This window comes from Xylaria bambusicola (genome assembly GCF_022495145.1).
Source record: "Xylaria bambusicola strain CBS 139988 unplaced genomic scaffold F5B22scaffold_8, whole genome shotgun sequence".
In the NCBI taxonomy this organism is placed as follows: Eukaryota; Fungi; Ascomycota; class Sordariomycetes; order Xylariales; family Xylariaceae; genus Xylaria; species Xylaria bambusicola.
Window position 1 is genome coordinate 905,617 of NW_025953561.1, and position 19,715 is coordinate 925,331.

At 46.7% G+C, this 19,715-nt stretch overlaps 5 protein-coding genes across 5 annotated transcripts; 1 reads left to right on the forward strand and 4 right to left on the reverse strand.

The window, feature by feature from the left end:
- Window positions 1-262: 262 nt before the first annotated feature.
- Window positions 263-2,622, reverse strand: F5B22DRAFT_547730 (uncharacterized protein). Its single transcript, XM_047972921.1, has 12 exons — window positions 2,465-2,622; window positions 2,097-2,397; window positions 1,906-2,034; window positions 1,801-1,832; window positions 1,578-1,676; window positions 1,379-1,421; window positions 1,273-1,318; window positions 1,131-1,201; window positions 1,047-1,073; window positions 890-921; window positions 812-828; window positions 263-659 (listed from the first exon to the last, which is right to left on the reverse strand). Exons 1-12 carry the CDS (start codon window positions 2,519-2,521, stop codon window positions 572-574), a joined length of 942 nt encoding a protein of 313 aa, XP_047833722.1. The 5' UTR covers window positions 2,522-2,622; the 3' UTR covers window positions 263-571.
- Window positions 2,623-7,873: 5,251 nt separating this feature from the next.
- On the forward strand, window positions 7,874-9,780 carry F5B22DRAFT_547854 (uncharacterized protein). The gene is made up of 2 exons (XM_047972923.1): window positions 7,874-9,035; window positions 9,127-9,780. Exons 1-2 carry the CDS (start codon window positions 8,199-8,201, stop codon window positions 9,568-9,570), a joined length of 1,281 nt encoding a protein of 426 aa, XP_047833723.1. The 5' UTR covers window positions 7,874-8,198; the 3' UTR covers window positions 9,571-9,780.
- A 2,528-nt stretch (window positions 9,781-12,308) lies between these two features.
- F5B22DRAFT_595932 (glutathione S-transferase) lies at window positions 12,309-14,012 on the reverse strand. Its single transcript, XM_047974181.1, has 3 exons — window positions 13,627-14,012; window positions 13,139-13,552; window positions 12,309-12,983 (listed from the first exon to the last, which is right to left on the reverse strand). The coding sequence occupies exons 2-3, from the start codon at window positions 13,374-13,376 to the stop codon at window positions 12,538-12,540; spliced, it is 684 nt and encodes a 227-aa protein (XP_047833724.1). The 5' UTR covers window positions 13,377-13,552; window positions 13,627-14,012; the 3' UTR covers window positions 12,309-12,537.
- F5B22DRAFT_595935 (uncharacterized protein) lies at window positions 14,008-16,527 on the reverse strand. The gene has a single exon (XM_047974182.1). It carries the CDS (start codon window positions 16,293-16,295, stop codon window positions 14,301-14,303), a length of 1,995 nt encoding a protein of 664 aa, XP_047833725.1. The 5' UTR covers window positions 16,296-16,527; the 3' UTR covers window positions 14,008-14,300.
- A 337-nt stretch (window positions 16,528-16,864) lies between these two features.
- On the reverse strand, window positions 16,865-18,535 carry F5B22DRAFT_595937 (uncharacterized protein). Its single transcript, XM_047974183.1, has one exon. The coding sequence runs from the start codon at window positions 18,310-18,312 to the stop codon at window positions 17,104-17,106; it is 1,209 nt and encodes a 402-aa protein (XP_047833726.1). The 5' UTR covers window positions 18,313-18,535; the 3' UTR covers window positions 16,865-17,103.
- Window positions 18,536-19,715: the final 1,180 nt, after the last annotated feature.

Consider the following 19,715-nt stretch of genomic DNA (forward strand, 5'->3'; position numbering starts at 1 on the left):
CGCGTTTACCTCAAAAGGGGCAACAGATCGCCGACGAATACCCACAATACCCCATATTTCGCTAGCTCGTGAGAGCTTTATTCCACCGTTGTTGCATCCGAGTTTGTCCTCGACTACACCCTACCCGCCAATTGGTGCAGCACGCGCGTTCACAAGGAAAAATCACCGCGCATAGCTGTCTAAGACGCCAATCAGGAATGGAGAGAAATCAATAGTAAAAGGAGGCCGAGAGCGAGCTGAACCATGATCAATTCGCTAGCGACCGCCATTACGTTGATCACTTCCTCGCCGTAAGATCACGGTGTCCGAACTCGTGCTAAACGGAAACCAAGAGGTTTCATCCTTGGTTTGACATACATATAGCATAACCTCCTGATCCGTATCTTCTTGGAAGTCACCTTTTTTCAGATGACTGGGATCACCATTGCTCCATTTAATAATATTCGCACAGCGCAACTCCACTCCCCGTATCTTGGAAACCTCAACAGCCACCTCCTTGAGGCAGTCCTATTCAACCCATGTCTATAAAAAGAGAGCGATCTCCGCTTCGGATAGAACCTCGATGATCGGGCTAATTCTCCAGCTTGGCCAGTGCTTGGTCCAAGGATTCTCCAGTCAGCCTTTGGAACGCCTCGAGATACTTGGCACTTGTTCGAGCTCTGTTAAAAATTAGTCTTACGTTAGATTACTCGTCGCCAACGTTAAGGATTCAACCCGGGATCGGAGAGTTTCGGGGGTATACAGGGCGCGTGTGAATTGTTGGGGTGGAAAATCGCCGAACTGGGATATGAATGGGGTCTAGATCACATACTGGACATCTCCCGTCATCTTACTTGCTGTTAGTCATCTGCACATACACGAAAATCATACGAATTGATGAGAAACATACCGAAACGCCTTCCTTCCCTTTGAGGCCTTCGCCTGTTGGAATTGACGAGTTAGAATCTGTTGCGTATTTGTCCTCCAATTTTCGGACGATACATGAGCTTATGCGGGGGCCGAAGCTCTGCCAAGACGGAGAATAAATCCACGGCGGAGAAACTTACCAGTCAACCAATCGCGTAGGTATTGCTCTGCGCCATATTAGCATTTCTGCCCTGTTTTCATCCGAGATATTTCAAATGTCTTACTGTCAAAGCTCTTCTGATCGCGCCCTGGCACATAGTCTGCAGCTGGCCAGAATCGCGAGCTGTCAGGTGTCCTGGTTGCATCCGTTCGTCAGCAATTCAGCCACTCGCCGAACGACCAGGTCTAAGAATAGAGAGCACTAACAGAACCTCATCAATCAGCACCACCTCGTCCGTCTCCTCATCAAGTCCTTCAGCAACTGTTAGTCTTTTAATTCAAAATCCGCATGGCGACTAGTATGGATACACACCAAACTCGAACTTGGTGTCTGCGACAATGATTCCTTTTTCGAGCTATATCACCGGCGAGTCAGCCGATCCCGTCCAAAATTTCTCTGTCTTGAAACTCCGTGCAAGACGTCGTTAAGAGCTACCACAACATCTAATCAAGTAATGGTATTTGATGGACCCGGCCCTCGAAGGTTGGGCAAAGGATGGGAAGTGACTTACAGCATATCCATGTGCGGCCTTGTAGATGGCCAAGGCGAGATTCTCGATCTTATCGGCATATTTGTCGCCTACAATCTGTCGCGCGTGATCCGGGGTTATCTGGCAAAAACCAAATGTCAGTACACGCCCCGCACAGCAATCACTCTGCTAGGTCTCGAGGCTCTACAGCAGCATTGAACCTCGGAAACTCCGAAAAGGGAAATAAGACTTGGATCATGCGTACGTTCTCATCCTTCCCACCAACCGGCGCCTTTGCTATAAGAGTAACGGTCAGTAGTCGATTCTTGGTCGATGAACGAACGAGGTCGATGGAGACGGAGCAGCTTACTGGACGGCGTGTAAATAGGACCGCCGGGGAAGGCTTGACATTGCTCTAGCCCGCTCGGCTGTGGCATGCCGTGCACTGTTCCTTTCTGCTTGTACTCAGACCAGGAACTGCCGGTGATATAGCCGCGTACTAGAATCGCCAGCGTTAGCGGACAAATCTAGCAGTAGGTGCTGGGATTCCGCGAGTCGAACCTATGGCCTCAATAGGGAAGACACGATATTTTCTGACAATCATGGAGCGACCGCGAAGTATAGCCCTCTGTTCAGAGCTCAGGTCAAGCGCACGAGGGATGTTCAAGGACACCAAATGATGCTTCAGCGCCGGAACGTGCTGGGGCAGGACGGTATTGAGCCAGTGGTTTGTGAGTAGAGTGAGAACGGTGCCCTTGTCCTGGACGCCGTTCTCCAAGATTACATCATAGGCAGAGATGCGGTCAGAGGTGACCAGAAGGAGCGTGTCGTTGCTGGCCTCGTAGATTTCTCTCACTTTGCCCTGCACGGTGCCGATGTATCAGTGCCTAGATCTAGGATGACTCAGTCTGGTGAGAGAGTGAACCAACCTCGGCCACCAAGGGCAATGACTTGAGGCCGACTGAGGTGATGATTGATGTCGCCATAGTGCAGCTGTCTCTGGTCTGCTCTTCTCTGCTCCTCTCTTCGCTGTGCGCGGGTGATAAAAGGTGACTTGGAGGGGTTTTGGAGGGGTTATGAGCACATGCGCCCAGCTACCGTAGTGTGCTTGTGCTCTTCTTCTTTTGGGTGCGCTCGCAGGTGCTTCGTTTTGACGTTCACACGGTCGACATCTAAGTACGATGCACGATGTGTATTTCTTGCGCTTGCTTTGGCCACGATGGATATGATGGAGATGGGCCTTTAATTGCGCTCATCACTCATCCCCAAGGTTTTTGCTTGTGTCCCGCTAAATTATCGACTGTCGCCCGGAGTCGGACAAAACCGTCACTAATACGCCCTTTCAGTAGATGCTTAGTAGCCTGTAGCGCTGTACTACAGTGGACTAGACAGCGCATCCCGTCCGTTTTGTACGGAATTAGTGCAGTACGCCTAGGTAGTCCTAGGTACATTTTCACGTACCAGTGTACTGGGTAAGGTGCTAACTTTTAGTGTGTACTACCCTCCCTCTCTATGTACTTTAGGTACCTATCACCGGGCATATGGAGTTTTGTACAATATCAAACAACAGCACGCTCAGTCTCGAGCCAGCCATCACCATGTTGTTTCTTAACATTGATATTCGCCCTCGCTGTTTTTTTCACATTCTGTTATATGCATAGGCATGACACCAAGTGGTCCCATTGTTATTAGCCAAGCCAGATCAAAGGTATGGAGAGTCAGATGGGGTAGTCGCCCACTCGGAAACCTTCCAGTTGTAGGGTTGGCCTTAATCTTGTTTAAACCCCGATAGCCGCCTCTATTCCTGTTGTTGTTGAAGTGTTGGTTGAATAGCATTATGTGAGACCATTCTACATCACTCCTAAAGCCATCTTCACGAGCTCGCCTTTCTGTAAAACAGCTGGCAATGTTATTGTCAACCCATGATATGAGTACCGGGCTAAGTAAATCCGAAATATAGATATTTCCTCTAGATTCAAGGGAACTTGTTGTTAGCCAAATGCATTCGGTTCTCTCTTTACCACGCAAGCGATGATGAACAGTTGCTTTTGTCTCCTGTCCCTTTTACTCTCTCACTTGATATGAACAATATTTCCGGCCGGACATGAATACTGTCAGGTTAATCAAAAGGTTTCAACTACAAAAGTATCGATAGCTACGGCGGCAAGGTGAGTTGAGTTGGATGAGTTGCTTTATCATGATGTCAGGATGGGGTGTCCCAAGGTGAACAGAAGGCTAGTCTCGATCAAGTAGGTAGGCAGAAGGGTCCTATGGGATCAATAAAGTAGTCAATTGATCCCAGGATATTTTGGTGGGCAACTCTAGAATATAGACTAATCTAATATAGCTACCCCTAGGGTAGATTGTGACTATAGCCCCGGACACATGGTGTTGTGGTAGTTATTCCCGCCTTGGCTAGAAATATTCCCTGTAATTCAAGCTATTATACGCAACGAACTACTATGTGCTACACGCGCGTGCAGTTGAACATGGAGTTGGCATACGGCTACAAGCGTAAGGCAGTCTGATCATGACCTTCGGGACATATCCAGACAATATTGAAAATAGAATACGCTTCATGGAGTAGATCACTGAGATGTAGGTGATTAGAACTGGCAGTCTATTACGCGCGTACGAGCTAAACATGCAGTTCGCCATGCGCTTCGGCCATACAAAAGGCCACTGTAGGTTGTTCATAATCTCTAAAAATATGTAGGTAATATTGGAAATCGAGGTTATACAGACTTCGCTTTATGAAACAAGTCAACAAGATCTAGGCGGTTGGGGCTGGCAGAGCAGTCGTATATAGAGTCGAGTCAAGCCCCCAAGGAATTGGTTGGTCAAGGACTCATGCAGTCTTAGTTGATCATTATATTGTGAATACCATCAAGTTCCAATCTCGGATCTCTGCCCTTCTTATACAGTCCAATTTTATATATCTAGAGTCAAAGCCAGCCACCAATGCCAAAAATTAATTGGTTGGCCAAGGACTTTTGCAGCTATAGTGGATTATTATATTTCGAACAGCATCAGCTCCAATCCAAGACCTCCGCTCTTGTTATTCTATCGCTCCAAGATCTATACCAAATGGTCTATTCTTAAACCTTCCTTCTAGACTTGTTGGCTAACTTTGGCTCTTCATAACATTAATTAGCCGTATGGTAATTTCTCAAGGTTTGTAAGGCTGTCTCAAAAGCAATATCTAAATAACTTTCAATGAGAGATTATGCTGTATCTCTGTTAATTGTATAACCTCAGGGTGCAGGTGTATGGTCAACGCACATAATAGACACCCTGTTGCTCTCCTTACTGTTGAAAGTGCGGGTGGTAAAGGAGTCACTTCATGTATACGGTACGGGTCAGGGGCACGAAGGCGCAGTTCATGTACATAAGACGGTCTTTTCACCTCACTCAGATCAAGTAGTTCAGTTGAATATAACCCTCACAAACCTTCAATTTCAGCACTTACAACACCTTGTGTGCCTGTTACCTGCAGAATTTGGTTGTACGCCGGATAGAAACAGTACATGCGGTTGATACCGAGCCTGTAGCTGTTGCGCACCCCTTTACATGAGGCATTATGGCAGAATTCGGAGATTGGGAACTTCGGTTAATTTCAGTCGAACTGTAAATAAAATCCGGTCAGCCATCTGTATGAAGGAAGGAACCCAAGCAAATCACATAGACCTTGGCATTCTGAGCAGTATATTACGTATAGGCTCGATGGAGTCCTAGAGAAGCTCGCATGGTGATAGATGTTTTGACAAATTGGGCTAGTCCTACTCGCTGATCACAATCCTTGACATGTGAAGCTAATTTACACAATTCACCAGGACATTGATAATGGTTGAACTGGAATGTTCACGCCAACGGTAATTATAGACTGTTGGAAACAACCTAGGCACATATTACGAGGCAGCTACTACAATAAGCCATATAAATTCGTTGTCGATTGAAGCATTGAGGTATCTCTGCTGACTATCGCGCAATGCACTATATAATTACCATAACTCTCCTTTGTTTCGGGAACCCTCATATATGAACCACGCTATAATCTAAAATATTGCATAGAATAGTCTCAGAATCAAATATCATAGTACTTAGGAGGAATATCAAGGAACCCTAGATGGTGCCGTAAATGCATCAAAAACAGCCCATATTTGACCATAACCTCCTGACTGTTTTGTTGCCACATCAGTTCATGAGATCGTCGAATCTCAAGCCGCAGCACCCTCGGGAACCCCGCGGCCTCATCCTTCTTGATCCGAAAACCGCAAAATATTTCGTTTCAAATTCAGGATCACCGGAAAACTCATCTTTATCCTGCTGCCTAATCGTCAAGAGATTACCCAGTAACTTACCAGACGAATTGACACTGCCTGAATCCCTTGCATGACCTTCCATATCTGAACGAGTCCTAAGCTACATATTGAATTGATTTTACTTAAGGCTTCCAACGAGTAGCTAGGTATAGTCTTTCATGATTTAGACAACTCCATTATATCATATTCGGGTGATCCCATACATGATAATTTTCTATTATTTGACTGCTTGTTTGATAGATGATGTGATGTGAAGAGATTAATAACTCCCTATATATAGGTGCGGGCCCCAGACCTAGCCATGAGCTTTTCTCCGCGATAGCCGAGGGTCTCATCCTCAATGGGCGGCACAGACACGGTCCAAGACAACAAGAAAGGAAAACCGAGCGAAATATAGAAAGAGACGGCGCCCTCTTGAGAATTATACATAAATCAGACACCCAGTCGGTCCTAATACGTTAGCTTACATAATTGGTGCTCGATTGGTCTCAACGGCGCGCAAAAATAGTGCACTAAATGGATCCTGCAGACGCCAAAGGATCCCTCCCGTTATATTAATAAATACTATGTTTTAGCGCGGAATTTTATTTTTCTCTCAAATCGAATCTTCCGCACACTTTATCTCATAGAGCAGGCTAAATACAAGCCTCATTTCACGATCGGAGCTATCATTACTGAGAGCCGAGTTACTGCTGCCCATAGTTCTTGAAAGGGTAGGTAAGCTCCAGCCATGCGTCAGCCACATTCTATCTAGAATCTCAGCTTATAATCATTTCCGTAAGCGGCCGCCGCAATTCGCATCCGTCCTCCCTGTTCCATCTCGCTCACGTGTTCCAGGGTTGCCCTCCCACGACGCATCGCTACGGTTTAGGAAAATGGTCCCCTGATCAGCTCGCCACGACCTGTTTTTTTTGGCGATTTGTAAAACACAGGTTATACTATGTAGGACACAAGAGGTTATATAACCGGGTAAGGATCCTATTTTGTCTACCCGGCCTATCTCGGCTCTGGGGCCCTAGGGGCATCTCGGGTCCGTTCGCTCATCAAGAATAGACGGAGACTAAATAGAGCAGTCGACTAGGCCTCTTATGCTGAAAAGTTCGGTACTCTTTCCGGATTTCGACATGGTTTACAGTGGGATTGGTTGGCCATGCCCATGCTGACAGAATATTACATAGTATGTCCATACAGGTATTTGTATTCAAGGATTGTACGCCACCCCGGCACAACGATCCTAAAAATCTATGTGAGCAACACTAGCAATCTAGCTCGGACTTTTGATCCACCAAGCGTATCTCGCCAGCGACGATCCGAGGGCTATCCTTCACATACTACTATAAGTACACAGACTATAGTTGCACTACATTATTTGTTATATCTCAGGTGAGGCTCCCTGCTGGTTTCCTAAACGAGGATCGCTAAAGAGACTGTTCATCCATGTTTTGGCCATGTTCTAGCCTGTCTGGTCCTCGCGGTGTAGAGTTCATATGACACATGTAGGCTAGCTGCGTTCCTTTCTCTTGGCAACGGGCCTGCCTACACCATGCACTTACTTATATACACATAAAGTACTTACCTAGGCACATGTGCAATGCCTATTATTAGTAATGAGGTGACATCCCGACAGCCCACATATCCCACATGTATGCATGTCTTGCGATCTTCCCGTGCGGTTGGGATTATACGCCGTGCTCTGCGGAGTTTTCCGCTCATGCTTCACATCCCACGACACCGGCCCGAGATTTGACAGCAGACTCCAAGAAAGTCTTCACGCCATCTACTTCATTGCTAAAGGTAGTTACCTAGGCACCGGTAGGGATCCGGTACCAAAGCATCGCGATCGATTATTCTCACGATAAGTGCGTGATCTTCCCGCAATCCCACAGTACAAATACAAGCAAATCCAGGTTGTTCTTACAGAACGGGCTTCCGGGCCAGCATATGGTCGAGGCGAGGCCAATATCACAAATACTTGCTAAGCTGATACCTTCTGTTCGTGTAGATCTAGATATACAGAGTGGAAGGTGTTATATTTTTGTAGCACATACGGAATAAATCATCCTAACCAGCCACTGAGCTTAGACGTGCTCCTATGCGCTCACATACTGCTCGCAAGCCATGAACAAGTTTATCCAAACGACGCCGACAGTGGGCTGTGGTCAACAGCTTTTCCATTCGATCGACACCAACAGAGAGAATACTTAAAGCCAGAGTTGACGCTCTACTTCAAGTCTCGATTCAGAGTCCAGCATTCACCACGCAAATCACTCATACTCTCAACATAATCTCTCTGCAAATTATTTCTAGCTTTGAATCATCATTTTGAAGGTCTAGTACCAATATGAGCGGTCCACAATCCACAATTCGCGTTGCAATTGTCGGCGGCGGCATAGGAGCGGCAGCTCTTTTGCGAGGGCTCCTGCGACACTCACATATTGCCGCCGATATCTACGAATCACGTCCTGCGTTCAAAGATGAAGGCCACATCATCGCTTTAACGTCCGCCGCTGAAGATATTTTGCTCAGGCTGGACCCTTCGTTAGATGACTGCCTCAGCCGAGCAGAGGCAGTCTATACCACCACAGAATTCCGGATCGCTTCTGGTCCATATGCAGGACAATTGGTCGACTCTGGGTCGATGCATAACTACAGAGAAAAGATGGTTGATCCTCAGAAGCTTTTAGACGAATTACTAAGAGGGACACCACCGCGCATGATCCACGCCAACTCTCGCATATCCTCCATCACCGAGGCATCACCCGGGGGCGGCGTAATCCTCAACTTTGTGGGTGGCGCACAGAAAAAATACGACATCGTCGTAGGTGCTGACGGCGTGTTCGGAAGTACTAGAGAGTTCGTCCTAGGGCCCGACGATCCTGCTCTGCGGCCGCAGTACACGGGAGTTTGGAGATTACCAATCAGAGTCCCCTACAAAAAAGCGTTGGAGTTCTTAGGACCTGAGTTCCTCGACCCGAATAGACCGTGCCAAACGTCGTGGATAGGTGACGGTGTCTTCCTGCAGCTTGACTTCATGGGCCCGGAAAAAGACGTTCATATCGCGGCTTATGCCGTCAACAGCGGCTATTCCCCTGAGGGCTGGGCAAGCTTGCTCACGCCGGAAGAGTTTGGGGCGGTTTTTGCGGGTGTTCCGTTGCCGGTTTGCCGCGGTATAGTAAACGTAAGTAAATAATTGTTAATTGCCTCTTTCCTACTTCTTGTTTCCTTTCCTATGGCTTCATTAAGCCCATGCTAACATACAACATGGCCAGTTGATAAAGAGTTTATATACGGTCCAAATAGCTGGCATCTCTTATATGCAGCATAAGCCAGCACGGACCTACGTCACAAACAATGCAGCCCTGATAGATGACGCGGCACATTCCGTAGTTCTAGTGCAAGGAATGAATGCTCTGGTTGCATTGGAAGAGGCTTATATCCTTAGCATGCTTCTGGGCCGATTATCATCAAGGGCTGCGATCCCAGCAGCTCTTCAGGCCTTTGATCATGTCTGTCGACCCAGAGCTGAAACAGCAGCACGGTCTACTATTCAGTGCGGGCTGGTAACCATTGGTAAAGATCAGGAGGTTGGACTTGATCCCTACCTCGTTGGTCCTCGCCTCCAGTATCATTGGCATATCATCAAGAATTCCAAGATCGAGGAGCAGCAAACCGAAGCCATTCGGGTCATGGATCAGCTCTTGATGCGACATTAAGACTCATGGATGAGTTTTCCTAGAATTGTTTCGAATCTTTTATGTACAGGCAGGAGGCATTGTTGGGATAAATTGCATTTTGATTTGGGATATCCATATTCGCACGGCGCGCATAGAGTTGGCATCTCACGAGCTCATTCACATCATAGCATTCCGGGCGTAGTCCTGCGTTTTCATCTACTCCTAGAGAATTTATATTTTACTGTCGTCTAAAGTCTTGGTCTTGCCTTTCGTATCAATGGTCTTGATTGAAGAGAAACGAAAGGCTTAGAGGTTCACTGATGTGTTAAAGGTAGTAAAGTAGTTCCTTTTTACTCGAGCTTTTATCTTCAATTACGTACTCCAGCAGCAATCGTATATTCAGTATATAATATGACGCCCAATTAAGCATGTACATCGCATTTCAGATTTACCATTCCACTCCCTCTACTATATGCATAGATTATATAAGCCTGCGGATTTTATGCTTGGAGTACTTACTGAGCCCTCATCCAGCGCAGCAGTTTTATTTTTAGGCAAATGTGGCGGTAACGTTAATGCTTCACTGAGAGATATCAGGTCATTCCAATTGTTTGTTCTTCTGGATTGCCAAGAGTCTTGTCATAAGCAGCGATCAAAGCATGATTCAGCGTATATCGGCTCATCCGCTTCGCTCATAAGCCTCCCACATGAGCACTTCAGCCCTTCGTCACTGCCCCACTGATCCGCGCCAGGATTCTGAATAATCACTACTATCATATGCCTCAGCATCGCCTCCACTTCTAATGACCTTTTTTCAGGTTAGGTACTTGAGTCGAAGTTTTAACGCTCAGGATGCGTATAAATATTTCTAGTGGTCGAGCTTGGGAATCGCGTTTCTGGATTGCCATTGAAAATCTGAAAGCCTAACTAAGCCTATGCTTACTAGCATCCTCGAAAGCCCTAGCTTGGCAACTCGGCTTAAACCTCGCTAATGTAACATCCGATGAACTCCGGACTTTACACAAACCCATGGCACCATACTGTATATTTAGACGTAGACAATAGTTTAGCCCCTGCAACCTGATGTTGCTCTGAATGGATGGCCGTGTAGAACTAGGTTGACATATTACTAATATGACTTACGTTAGAAGGAAATTGGTACGTGGCGTTCTGTACAAAGTGATTTTGGTCGGGAGGTACTCATATCAGAATAAACTATCTCGCATCGAGATGCCGACAAAACGAATAACAATTATTCGAAAGGGTTTCGATGTAGTCCAGCATATCTTATGTAATGCATTTTATACCCAAGGCTCATGCGGCATATAAGTGTCGATATTACGTACCTACCTGACAGGGCATATACCCATACCAGCCCCTGACATATATTACACAATCAAATGGGACTTCAGAGGATCATTATGTGTTGAATTCCCAAAACACCGGCAGTATAGGCTAGACTATCGGGAATCTTGAAAGTGCATGTGTTATCATGCTCTGAGCGAAGTCGACTGGCAACCTTCCAGCCCCTCGCTAACCAGCACTCTCCCTTAGCTTGCACTCCGGTCTAAGGGTACTATGCTAGCATGGAATAGAGAATTACGAAGTATATTATAAACGTGCTTTTACTTAATCTCTTTCTTATACCCCTATAGACGTATCAGAAAAACATCTAGGAAAGATTTATTACGTAAAATGCTCCCAATTAGAGAACCCCACCAATTCGACGGTATAATCCTGTGACTTCAATCGTGGTGTCCTATGTAGCATTTGGGGTTGCGCAAGATTTGTTCACGCCTTTTACGTTTACACTAAGGCTATCTACAACAAATCTCTGTGTAGGAGCCACGATGCCTCTTGAGGTGACTTCGTAACACAGAGATGATAGTCTTTATTCTCTTAGGCCAAATTGCAAGGCAGCCACGATTGGCTCGCACAATACTAGACCACACAGCGTCAATGAAAGTGTCTTCTTCCTGGGAATTTTTGGAGTATTCACGGGGCCCAAGAAGTAAAGATGCTTGGAACTGTTCTTGACCTCCAATGATGGCGGATTTGACTTGCGGGTTCGCCTGAATTGTGCTCTCCATGGTGGAAGAATTCGACTTCTCGGCTGTCGTAAACGAGATTATATTGTCAGCTCCTGCTTTAAAGCGCCATAGATAGCCCTGTTTTCAGGGGATGTAGCTCAAATAGATAGCTCATAGAGTGTTCCTCTTTGTAAGGGAACGTCGAAAAGACACCTTGATGCAGCTCGTAGAGTTCTTGTTTCTTAATGGTCAGATTGCCTAACCCGTCACGATGATCAACGAATTACGGCCAAGACTTGGGCTCAGAGATACATCCTCCCAATCTCGAGAATCTTCAATGATCTAATGAGGGAGTAAAGAAGTCGGACTCTGTCGCCTCACCGACTCAGATCGAGCAAAGGGGCCACTCATTGCACCGAAATCAGGGCATTTCATTCAGAAAGATAACCCACCTTTCGTTGCAGAGCAACTAGAAGATCTGTTCATGGAAGTCGAGAGCTCTTAAGTAAAGACACGTAAAGTGTCTGATAACTCTTTCTTTTTGATGCCTTGTTTTCCATGCTTTTTTTCTATAGTTGTCTATATTTCTGAGTTATGAAAGTACCATAACAATCAATGAATAAGCATAGTTCGTCTTCATCACATTTTGGTAAAAGTGTTTCTCAAAGTGATGGCTATTGGATGAGAATCACAAATAGTGCGTGTAAATATTATAGACTATAACAGTCTGGAAGACTTCGCAACTAGGTGTTGAGGTGTTCCTATGAGAAACAAGCGCGAGATTCCATTATACCACTATAATTTAAACTTATAATTTCATTACATCAATTATATAGTACACGTTGTAAGAATAGCTTTAATTAATAGCTTTTTTCCAAGGTTGTAGTGTGAGCTTTATCTGCCCTGTAGGGCAAACGTGGTAATATAGAGGACTTCAGTTCTAGAGGCCGGAAAACCAACACTTCACCACGCGCACCTACGCAAAATGCAGCGGCTGCTTCTCCGCCTTCACAGTCTCGCTGACACTCCGCAGCGCTTCCACACGCTGCACCAGCTTTCCATAAGCCGGATATGTCGCCTTCATATCGATCTTGACAAGCCGCACGCCCCAGGCCCAGAGGGTATACAAGAAGAAATCCACGACGGTGAGATGTTCCCCAATCGTGTAAGTTCTCTCTTTCAGTCTCTTCTCAATGATGTCGTAGGAATAATCAATCGTCTTTCGCCCTTTCTCCTTCACGGCGGGATACATATCTTTGTTCCCTTCTACGTACCGTTCCGGGTGCAGGAAGGCGCCGTACCCTGAGGAATGCAGCGTGTCCGAGAGCCAGATCATCCACTCTGTTACGCGCACTTTCTCGAGTGAGTCGTGGCCGAGAAGACCTTCTTTTGCTGTTTTGTCGGGAGATTGCAAGGCGATCACTATGTTTCTCCGGAGGTTAGTGATTGTTCTATGTAAAACGGGGGCGGGCTTTTGAATTCTGTATGCTTTCGTGACATCCTTCTCGCTCTAGCAGGCAACTTTGGCTTCCACGAATGTACAGAATGTGAATAAATTGGGCTCAGGGGTAGCATACTGGTCAAGATGGCGAATTGCTCCGTCACGACCTCGCCATCAACAGTGAGTACAGGGACATATGCCGCCGGGTTGATCTTGCGGTACTCGGCGTTGGAGAGACTGCCGTCTGCGGCCACCATGCCGGTCTCATCCATCTTCATTAGGACCGACTTAAATGGGAGGTCGAGATGACGGAGAAGGATGTGCGGTACTTGGGAGCACGCTCCGTTGTAGTGGTACAGAGTTATCTCAGGCATCTTGTTGAGTTTTCTTTATCCTTGTTGATGATACGATTCTGTCTTTGACGATGCTGTAGATGCGAGTGATGAAGATGGCATAGCACTGAGAACTGGAGACTTTTGTGATACTTATACCTTTTTTTTTTTCAACGATCAGGACACCTTTCTCTACGATACTGAACAAGAACATGGATCTACGAATCTGTTAGCCCTCCAGTTTCATCATGCAGGTAATTGATGTTGCCGATTAGTCACTCCTGAAGCTCACCATCCTCCATGACCCGATCGTCCCCAATAATATCCCACATGCCTTCCGATTGACTCCCACATAACATGCACAGGATATTGAATCAAGTGTTGGGCGCCAGACTGTAACCAGGCTAGCTCACGGAGCATCGGAGCACCCCAACAATGTCAACCAGCTAAACATTAGTCATCGTCGGTATAGGCATCCAGCTGTAAGCAGTCTAGTCATAGGGCGTAGCTTACATGCGTTTTGATCGTGTTTTGACATGCAGAAGCCGCGGAGAAAGGACAACTATGTCGTATGTAATTATGGTCAGAGTGGTATCAACGCGGCTTGGGTTACTTTTCGGGGAATTATGATTCCTCAGATATTTCCATATGGGGGATTACCAAAACCGGAGAGATTCTAATCCCGGGCCAATCACATACATATGAATTGTTAGCGTAATCAAAAATTAGACCGTCGCTAAATTTGATGAGGTGCACCGTGCAGATCAGTGCGTCGACTTAGTCAACTTTATTTGTGCCTGGTGTTAATCTGATACAATTCTCACCGGTCCTAAATATCTTGTCTACGCAGTTCCAGGAAGTATAATGTTTTCTTACCAATAGCCAAGCTATATCCGACTGACCTACGCATCGTACCATCGTAACTGCCCCAGCTCTTGTCTTCCTTCACGGCTCGGGGCCATCGGCCTACCTCTGCAGTCTGTTTGGGAAGAAGTTGTAACCACGGCGACCACCCGCAGGCTTATGGTCGAGCCATGTTGCGGGTGTGCGCTCTGCAGGAGTGAGCAGGATATAAGGATCTTTCTGCAACCGGAGACGCATCGCCAGTTTCTGATCGATGGCCCACCTCGAATACCCTCTGGCCATACTTTCATGAACAGTATTTCTAAGAACATGGGTGAAGTTCGCGGGTGTGGGAATTTGCTGGAGACCCATTTCTCGCATGAAGGCCGGAAAATTATCAATAGTATGTAGTCGGCGCACTTCAGCTGCGAGGTGACCGGCTGCATCTATAGGTGGCCCGCCATGACGATTGAAAAGTTCATCTCGCACTTGGGTCAAGCTCTTCTCATGGGAGGGGCGAGCTGTGCGCCGGAATAGTTCCGAGAACATAAGTAATCTGTACGAGGTACGAGAGCCTTGGAACGTCTTGTCTAACCGGTAAGCAGACACTGAATCTCTCTCCATATATGATAACTCATCCATACCTGCTCCTTTTCTATCGAGCAGCCAGACAACGTTTCGAACGATCGCCTCTGTTATGATAGCTTTGAGAAGCGTGTCAGTGACTTGGACATCAGATATCAACAGAGCAATCAGGAGATGTCCTAGATTGGGACAATCCTTTTTCGATCTTGCTCCATTCTTGAAGTCCTCCAACAGCTTATTGGCTTTCTGGACAATACAAGGATCTTCTGTCGCTATACACACGAGGAGGTGGAAGAGGTGGAAGTACGACTCTATAGCTTTCTCCGACGCATGGCGAAGCGTATGCTTCTTCGCAATCCCGGCCTCTAAATTCTCTGTCGTCTGGTTCAGCCGAACGACTATGTCATTCATGAATGTGAAGAGCACCGATGCACCCATCGTGTCCGATGACACAGACACATTGATGCGAGACGCAATCTCAAGAAAAGCGGCATGGGCATCTTTTCTGACCTTGTTCCAGTGTCGCCTTGATATCGGCAGCGGAAGCCAAATATTGAATGGTATGTTATGGATGGAACGGTTGACATGCAAATAATTGCAGGCTTCCTGGGAGATCAAGTCGAACTCTGAAGAAATCTGACCTTTGTTAATCCGGACACCGACACCAAGACTCGCCTGTTGATAGGTTTTCTTCAGGCAGAAACATTGCTGCTCACGCTGTCGGATGACATTGAAGTCTCGCACAACTTGACTAATCCTCGGCCATGCACGTGCGAAGCTAGTTAGATCTTCAAAATCATCTAGATGTTCAATGATCAGGAGTAAGATTTCATTGGGAAGTTGGTTGATTTCAACACCAGATGGCTCCCTCTCGTGATCGCTTATCGACAGGGAGTGCCGCTTGCTCGGACTTGATGGTGGGCTTATTTCTTTCCCGCTGGCTGCGCTAGATTTGAGTGCGCTTGGGGAAGAGGCAGAGCTTTGTATGATTGGCCACTGTTCCGGACTTTGATGAACGCGTGCATCGAAGCTTGTTGGTTTCAAAGGAGTACTAGCTCGAGGAGGACGACTCTTGGCTCCGAATCCGCATTCTTGGCACTTGTACGTATCTACTAAGTACGACTTGCTCGTTTGTTGGTAGGTAGTGAGATCTGCGGCCTTGTCATAGTCCTCCTGTTCCAGGCTATCGCTGTCAAAAAAGCTCAATAGTTGAATCGCAATACCCTTAAGTGTGTAAGCCGGCGTGTGCTCTTCACCGGGACGCAAGATACTAGCGCATATGAAGGAGCCGTAGACATTGGGATGCTGTACTGATGAGTTCATCCAGATACTAGGAGGCCGTATCGGATATAGTGAAGGGAATTCAATGGACAAGTGTAAAGGCGGATAGTGGTCAGGGTAAAGAATTAAACAAGCTATGTTGATATAATTTTCGTTGGGGTAAAGCACGATTTTGGGATAGGGTTTTGTGACGAGCTCGTGGATATCTGACAAAAGGCGTTGGTTACACAGCTTGACATCAGTTGACGACATTATTGCTTTCAGGGTAGAGTCTGAAGTAATTAACCTGACAAGAGATCAATGACTCTGAGCTGCACAGATTCTTATAGTCAAGAGGAATGATGAGAACAGAATTGTCTGTCTATCGTCGAAAATTCTGGGCTCGCTCTCTTTTCATTCCCTACCTATATATAACTAGCAATTGGTACATGTGTAGAGGATGCAGTGCCTCAAAAAACGAAAGCCAAGGTCTCACCTTCTCTTGCCGCGTTGACTCACTACGGCGAAGACACAGCCTGAGTAACTAGCGGTAGAGGCTTGGCTTGTTTCAGTGACTTACGCAAGGTTATCTAGTGCCTTGTAGATCCCGGTAGGCAGAAAAACAGTGTAACGTGATTGGACAATAAACCCTAGAAGTCTCTAGCTCTAGGTTAAGTAGGACAGGTAGACCTGTCAAGACCAGCCTACATACTTAAGGTCTACTGGGCAGGTCTAGGTCCTTCACTGCAATTTTAGCCCAACCACAGAGCAGTGTTCTGTACCTTAAGTACCTAGCTGTAATATTAATTATTGTAGAAACAATAATTATCCAGATATGAATATACACAAGTCACTCTCATTTACTAAGCCGCAACTATATCTTTGAGCAACATAAAACACCAGACATAATCTTTTATTATGGACACGGGTTTGGGGTGAATGGTATTTTCCATATGAGCAATCTATAAACAAACGCTTTTATATAAACAAAGATCATACCAACTCCCCAGCGACTTTGATGATGTGTTTTCAGCATAGCACAATAGAACGAATGGGTGTGAGTGACAGCAACACCACTCACTTAAGCATCATTTCCAGAATTTTCGACCTGTTTCGCCCGTTTCGGCGATGGAACCGCCTCGTCGTCATCGTCGACCCTGGAGCGCTTGCGCTGATCACCATTCTCTTCTGGACGATCCCCAGATCTGGGCTCTTGGGTTCGGTTGAGGGTATCCGGGGTGGGTGCGCCAGAACGGTTCGGTGTAGCAGCACGCTCCTCTTCTGTTACCTCTACTTGTGGTGAATGAAGTGGGATAGACATGGCCGTATTGTCATCTTCTTCATTCTCCACTGTGACCGAAGGAGGTCTACAAGCGTTTCTTCTAGAGGGGTTGTAGTAAATGGGAATCGCGTGTGTGTGGGTTTTTGTTTGGAAGATGTCCCACTTCTCGTCGTTGGCGAGGATATTGGTCCTGTCTCCGCTCAGAAGCTCTCGCTGGTAATTCGCGTCTTCACCCGAAATCTCCAGGGCCAGTCTGGCCTTGAACCCCGAACCTTCGATGAACTGGTGCGCACACGCTGCGAGAAGGCTTTGACGATAAGTGTCGAAGTTGTATTGTTCCTCAAAGGGCGCCCACAGGAAATCTTGGTCACCGCAAGTACCATCGCGCCGATCTTGACGATGCTGAAGGACCTTCAGGCGACGGATGAACTCTCGCGAAACTGCGTAGGCGATGAGCCCCGTTTGCCAATGGCCGTTTGATGTGCAATCGGTGATGATGTCTGGAACACCGAGGTTGTGGACCTTTAAGTTGAGCGCTGACTCAATACATCCCTCGGGGAAAATTGATTCGAGGCGGGAGTTGATCAGGGCTGCACGAGCTTCACGGCCCTCTGGTAGCGGATCAACAAGCGCTAGATCCGTAACCTTCATATCAGCGCTGAAGTCGCCCATTTGATTAAACTCCTGCTCCTGTTTCTGTTGGATTCTAGCGATTACGGTTACCCAGATATCGTCTAGCTGCAATGGCAGGAGTAAGAACTCTCGAGATCGGATGGCGTCGAATAAGTAATGAAGACTAAATCCAGTCTTACACGGGGTAAGGCGTTTGCCTATCTTATCCAAGGTTTCTCGAAAGCTTTCATCGTCGGCGGAGAATAGATCAATGTGGTCGATCGAAGGCGTGCACAGCATCTCCGGACGAGACAGCTGTCGATGCTCCCAGAATAACCCGTTTCGAAGAGAGATCGACTCGATAGGACGCACTCGATCTATCTGCAGCATGTACATGGAATCAGCTACAGTAGCGAGTTTCTGGATTTCATCTGTGACTGTGCCACTTATAGGCTTGTGCCACCCAAATTTGATGTACGGGCTCGCGATCAGTCGCGCAGCAGATATAGGCTGTCCTCGTTTGGAGGTGGGCTTCGGGGCCTTCCTGGGCTTTCTCTCTGTGGGTTTCTTCTCCCCAGATTTCTTCACTGCAGGTTTCTTCTCTCCGGCTTTCTTCTCCGCGCGCTTCTTCTCCTTTAGACACTCAGTAGGAGTAGTGGGCGACATTTTGTGATGCTGTTGATGTTAATGTAGGTGCTGTGAGTAATGTTGAGTGTTCGTTCTATTGCTGTTGCTTGCTGTTGCTGTTGATGGTGGTATGATAACTGTGCTTAACAATTCGAGTAGCAAGATGGTCTTCGCCTACCGTCCGGCCTCGAATTTATACACGCTTCGAGACAAGACCATGTCATATTGATCGACTAACAAGACACTTGTTCATCGACATTGAACAACAAGAAAGCATATCGTTTGATATTCACAACGACACGATGCGTTGAGTTGTAAGCACTTTGCTTTATTCCAAAGTTGATCTTTGGTAGAGACGAAAGCATCGCTAGGATAGTGAGGAGTCGACCGGCACAAAGGGTGAACTCAACAAAGCAAGTTCAGTGAGGTGGATATCGAGATGGTTCATTGTGCGCGATCTTCCCTTCAACTTAGTGAAAGATATCAATTTCTATTGGAGGATGGTAATGAAGGAGGCTGTGCTGCTTCTTCTTTGAATACAATTGCAAGATCGCGTCCACGAACTTCACGGCTTGTACCTTGCGCGGTGGTAGGGTATAGCAAGCTGGCCAGCGCAGTTCATTATTCTTTCACAGTTAAGAAGGAAACCGCCTTCCAAAGTCCCCGAAAATAGTATAGGCATTGTTCAATGATCTTTTAGTCAATCCAGGCCAAACAACGTTATTATAGATACTAGCCTCGGAATCAAAGGCTAAGAGGTGATTGTTGCTACTAACACATCAGGAAGCCTACAATACGTTTGTCGCGCAATTTCCCAGAGTGGTAGGCAGGTGTACTTTCATCTACGATTAGGCGACGCGCTGGCGTGATGCTAGCTTCGAGCAGTCCTCAAATTACTTCGCAGCACTACGTACTGTAGCAAAAGACATGCAGATACAGTCTGCAGTGAGGTTGGACACGTGAGATGGGCAGAGACTTAGTCATGATGAATCAGGCAAATCCGTCGGCTATAAGAAAAGTAGCCGGTCCATCTGGATAATATGAGTTTGGACAGACGGTATTGTTTTAGGGGGGGGGGGGGGGGGGGCCTTGTTTTTGTTTGTATCAGAAAAACGTTGCGGTTTGTGATTCTCATTTGGGTGTCTCGCACGTTTGGTTTGACGCGGCGAACG

Bases quoted from the DNA above. Each gene is read 5' to 3' on its own strand.
- F5B22DRAFT_547730 (XM_047972921.1), bottom strand. From the start codon at position 2,521: ATGGCGACATCAATCATCACCTCAGTCGGCCTCAAGTCATTGCCCTTG. The intron at 1,833-1,905 runs GTAAGCTGCTCC...TTACTCTTATAG, and splicing joins TCCTATTTACACGCCGTCCA to CAAAGGCGCCGGTTGGTGGG. The intron at 1,422-1,577 runs GTAAGTCACTTC...CCGGTGATATAG, and splicing joins AGGCCGCACATGGATATGCT to CTCGAAAAAGGAATCATTGT.
- F5B22DRAFT_595937 (XM_047974183.1), bottom strand. From the start codon at position 18,312: ATGTACATGCTGCAGATAGATCGAGTGCGTCCTATCGAGTCGATCTCT.
- F5B22DRAFT_595935 (XM_047974182.1), bottom strand. From the start codon at position 16,295: ATGTCGTCAACTGATGTCAAGCTGTGTAACCAACGCCTTTTGTCAGAT.
- F5B22DRAFT_595932 (XM_047974181.1), bottom strand. From the start codon at position 13,376: ATGCCTGAGATAACTCTGTACCACTACAACGGAGCGTGCTCCCAAGTA. The intron at 12,984-13,138 runs GTATGCTACCCC...GGAGAAACATAG, and splicing joins GCAATTCGCCATCTTGACCA to TGATCGCCTTGCAATCTCCC.
- F5B22DRAFT_547854 (XM_047972923.1), top strand. From the start codon at position 8,199: ATGAGCGGTCCACAATCCACAATTCGCGTTGCAATTGTCGGCGGCGGC. The intron at 9,036-9,126 runs GTAAGTAAATAA...CAACATGGCCAG, and splicing joins TTTGCCGCGGTATAGTAAAC to TTGATAAAGAGTTTATATAC.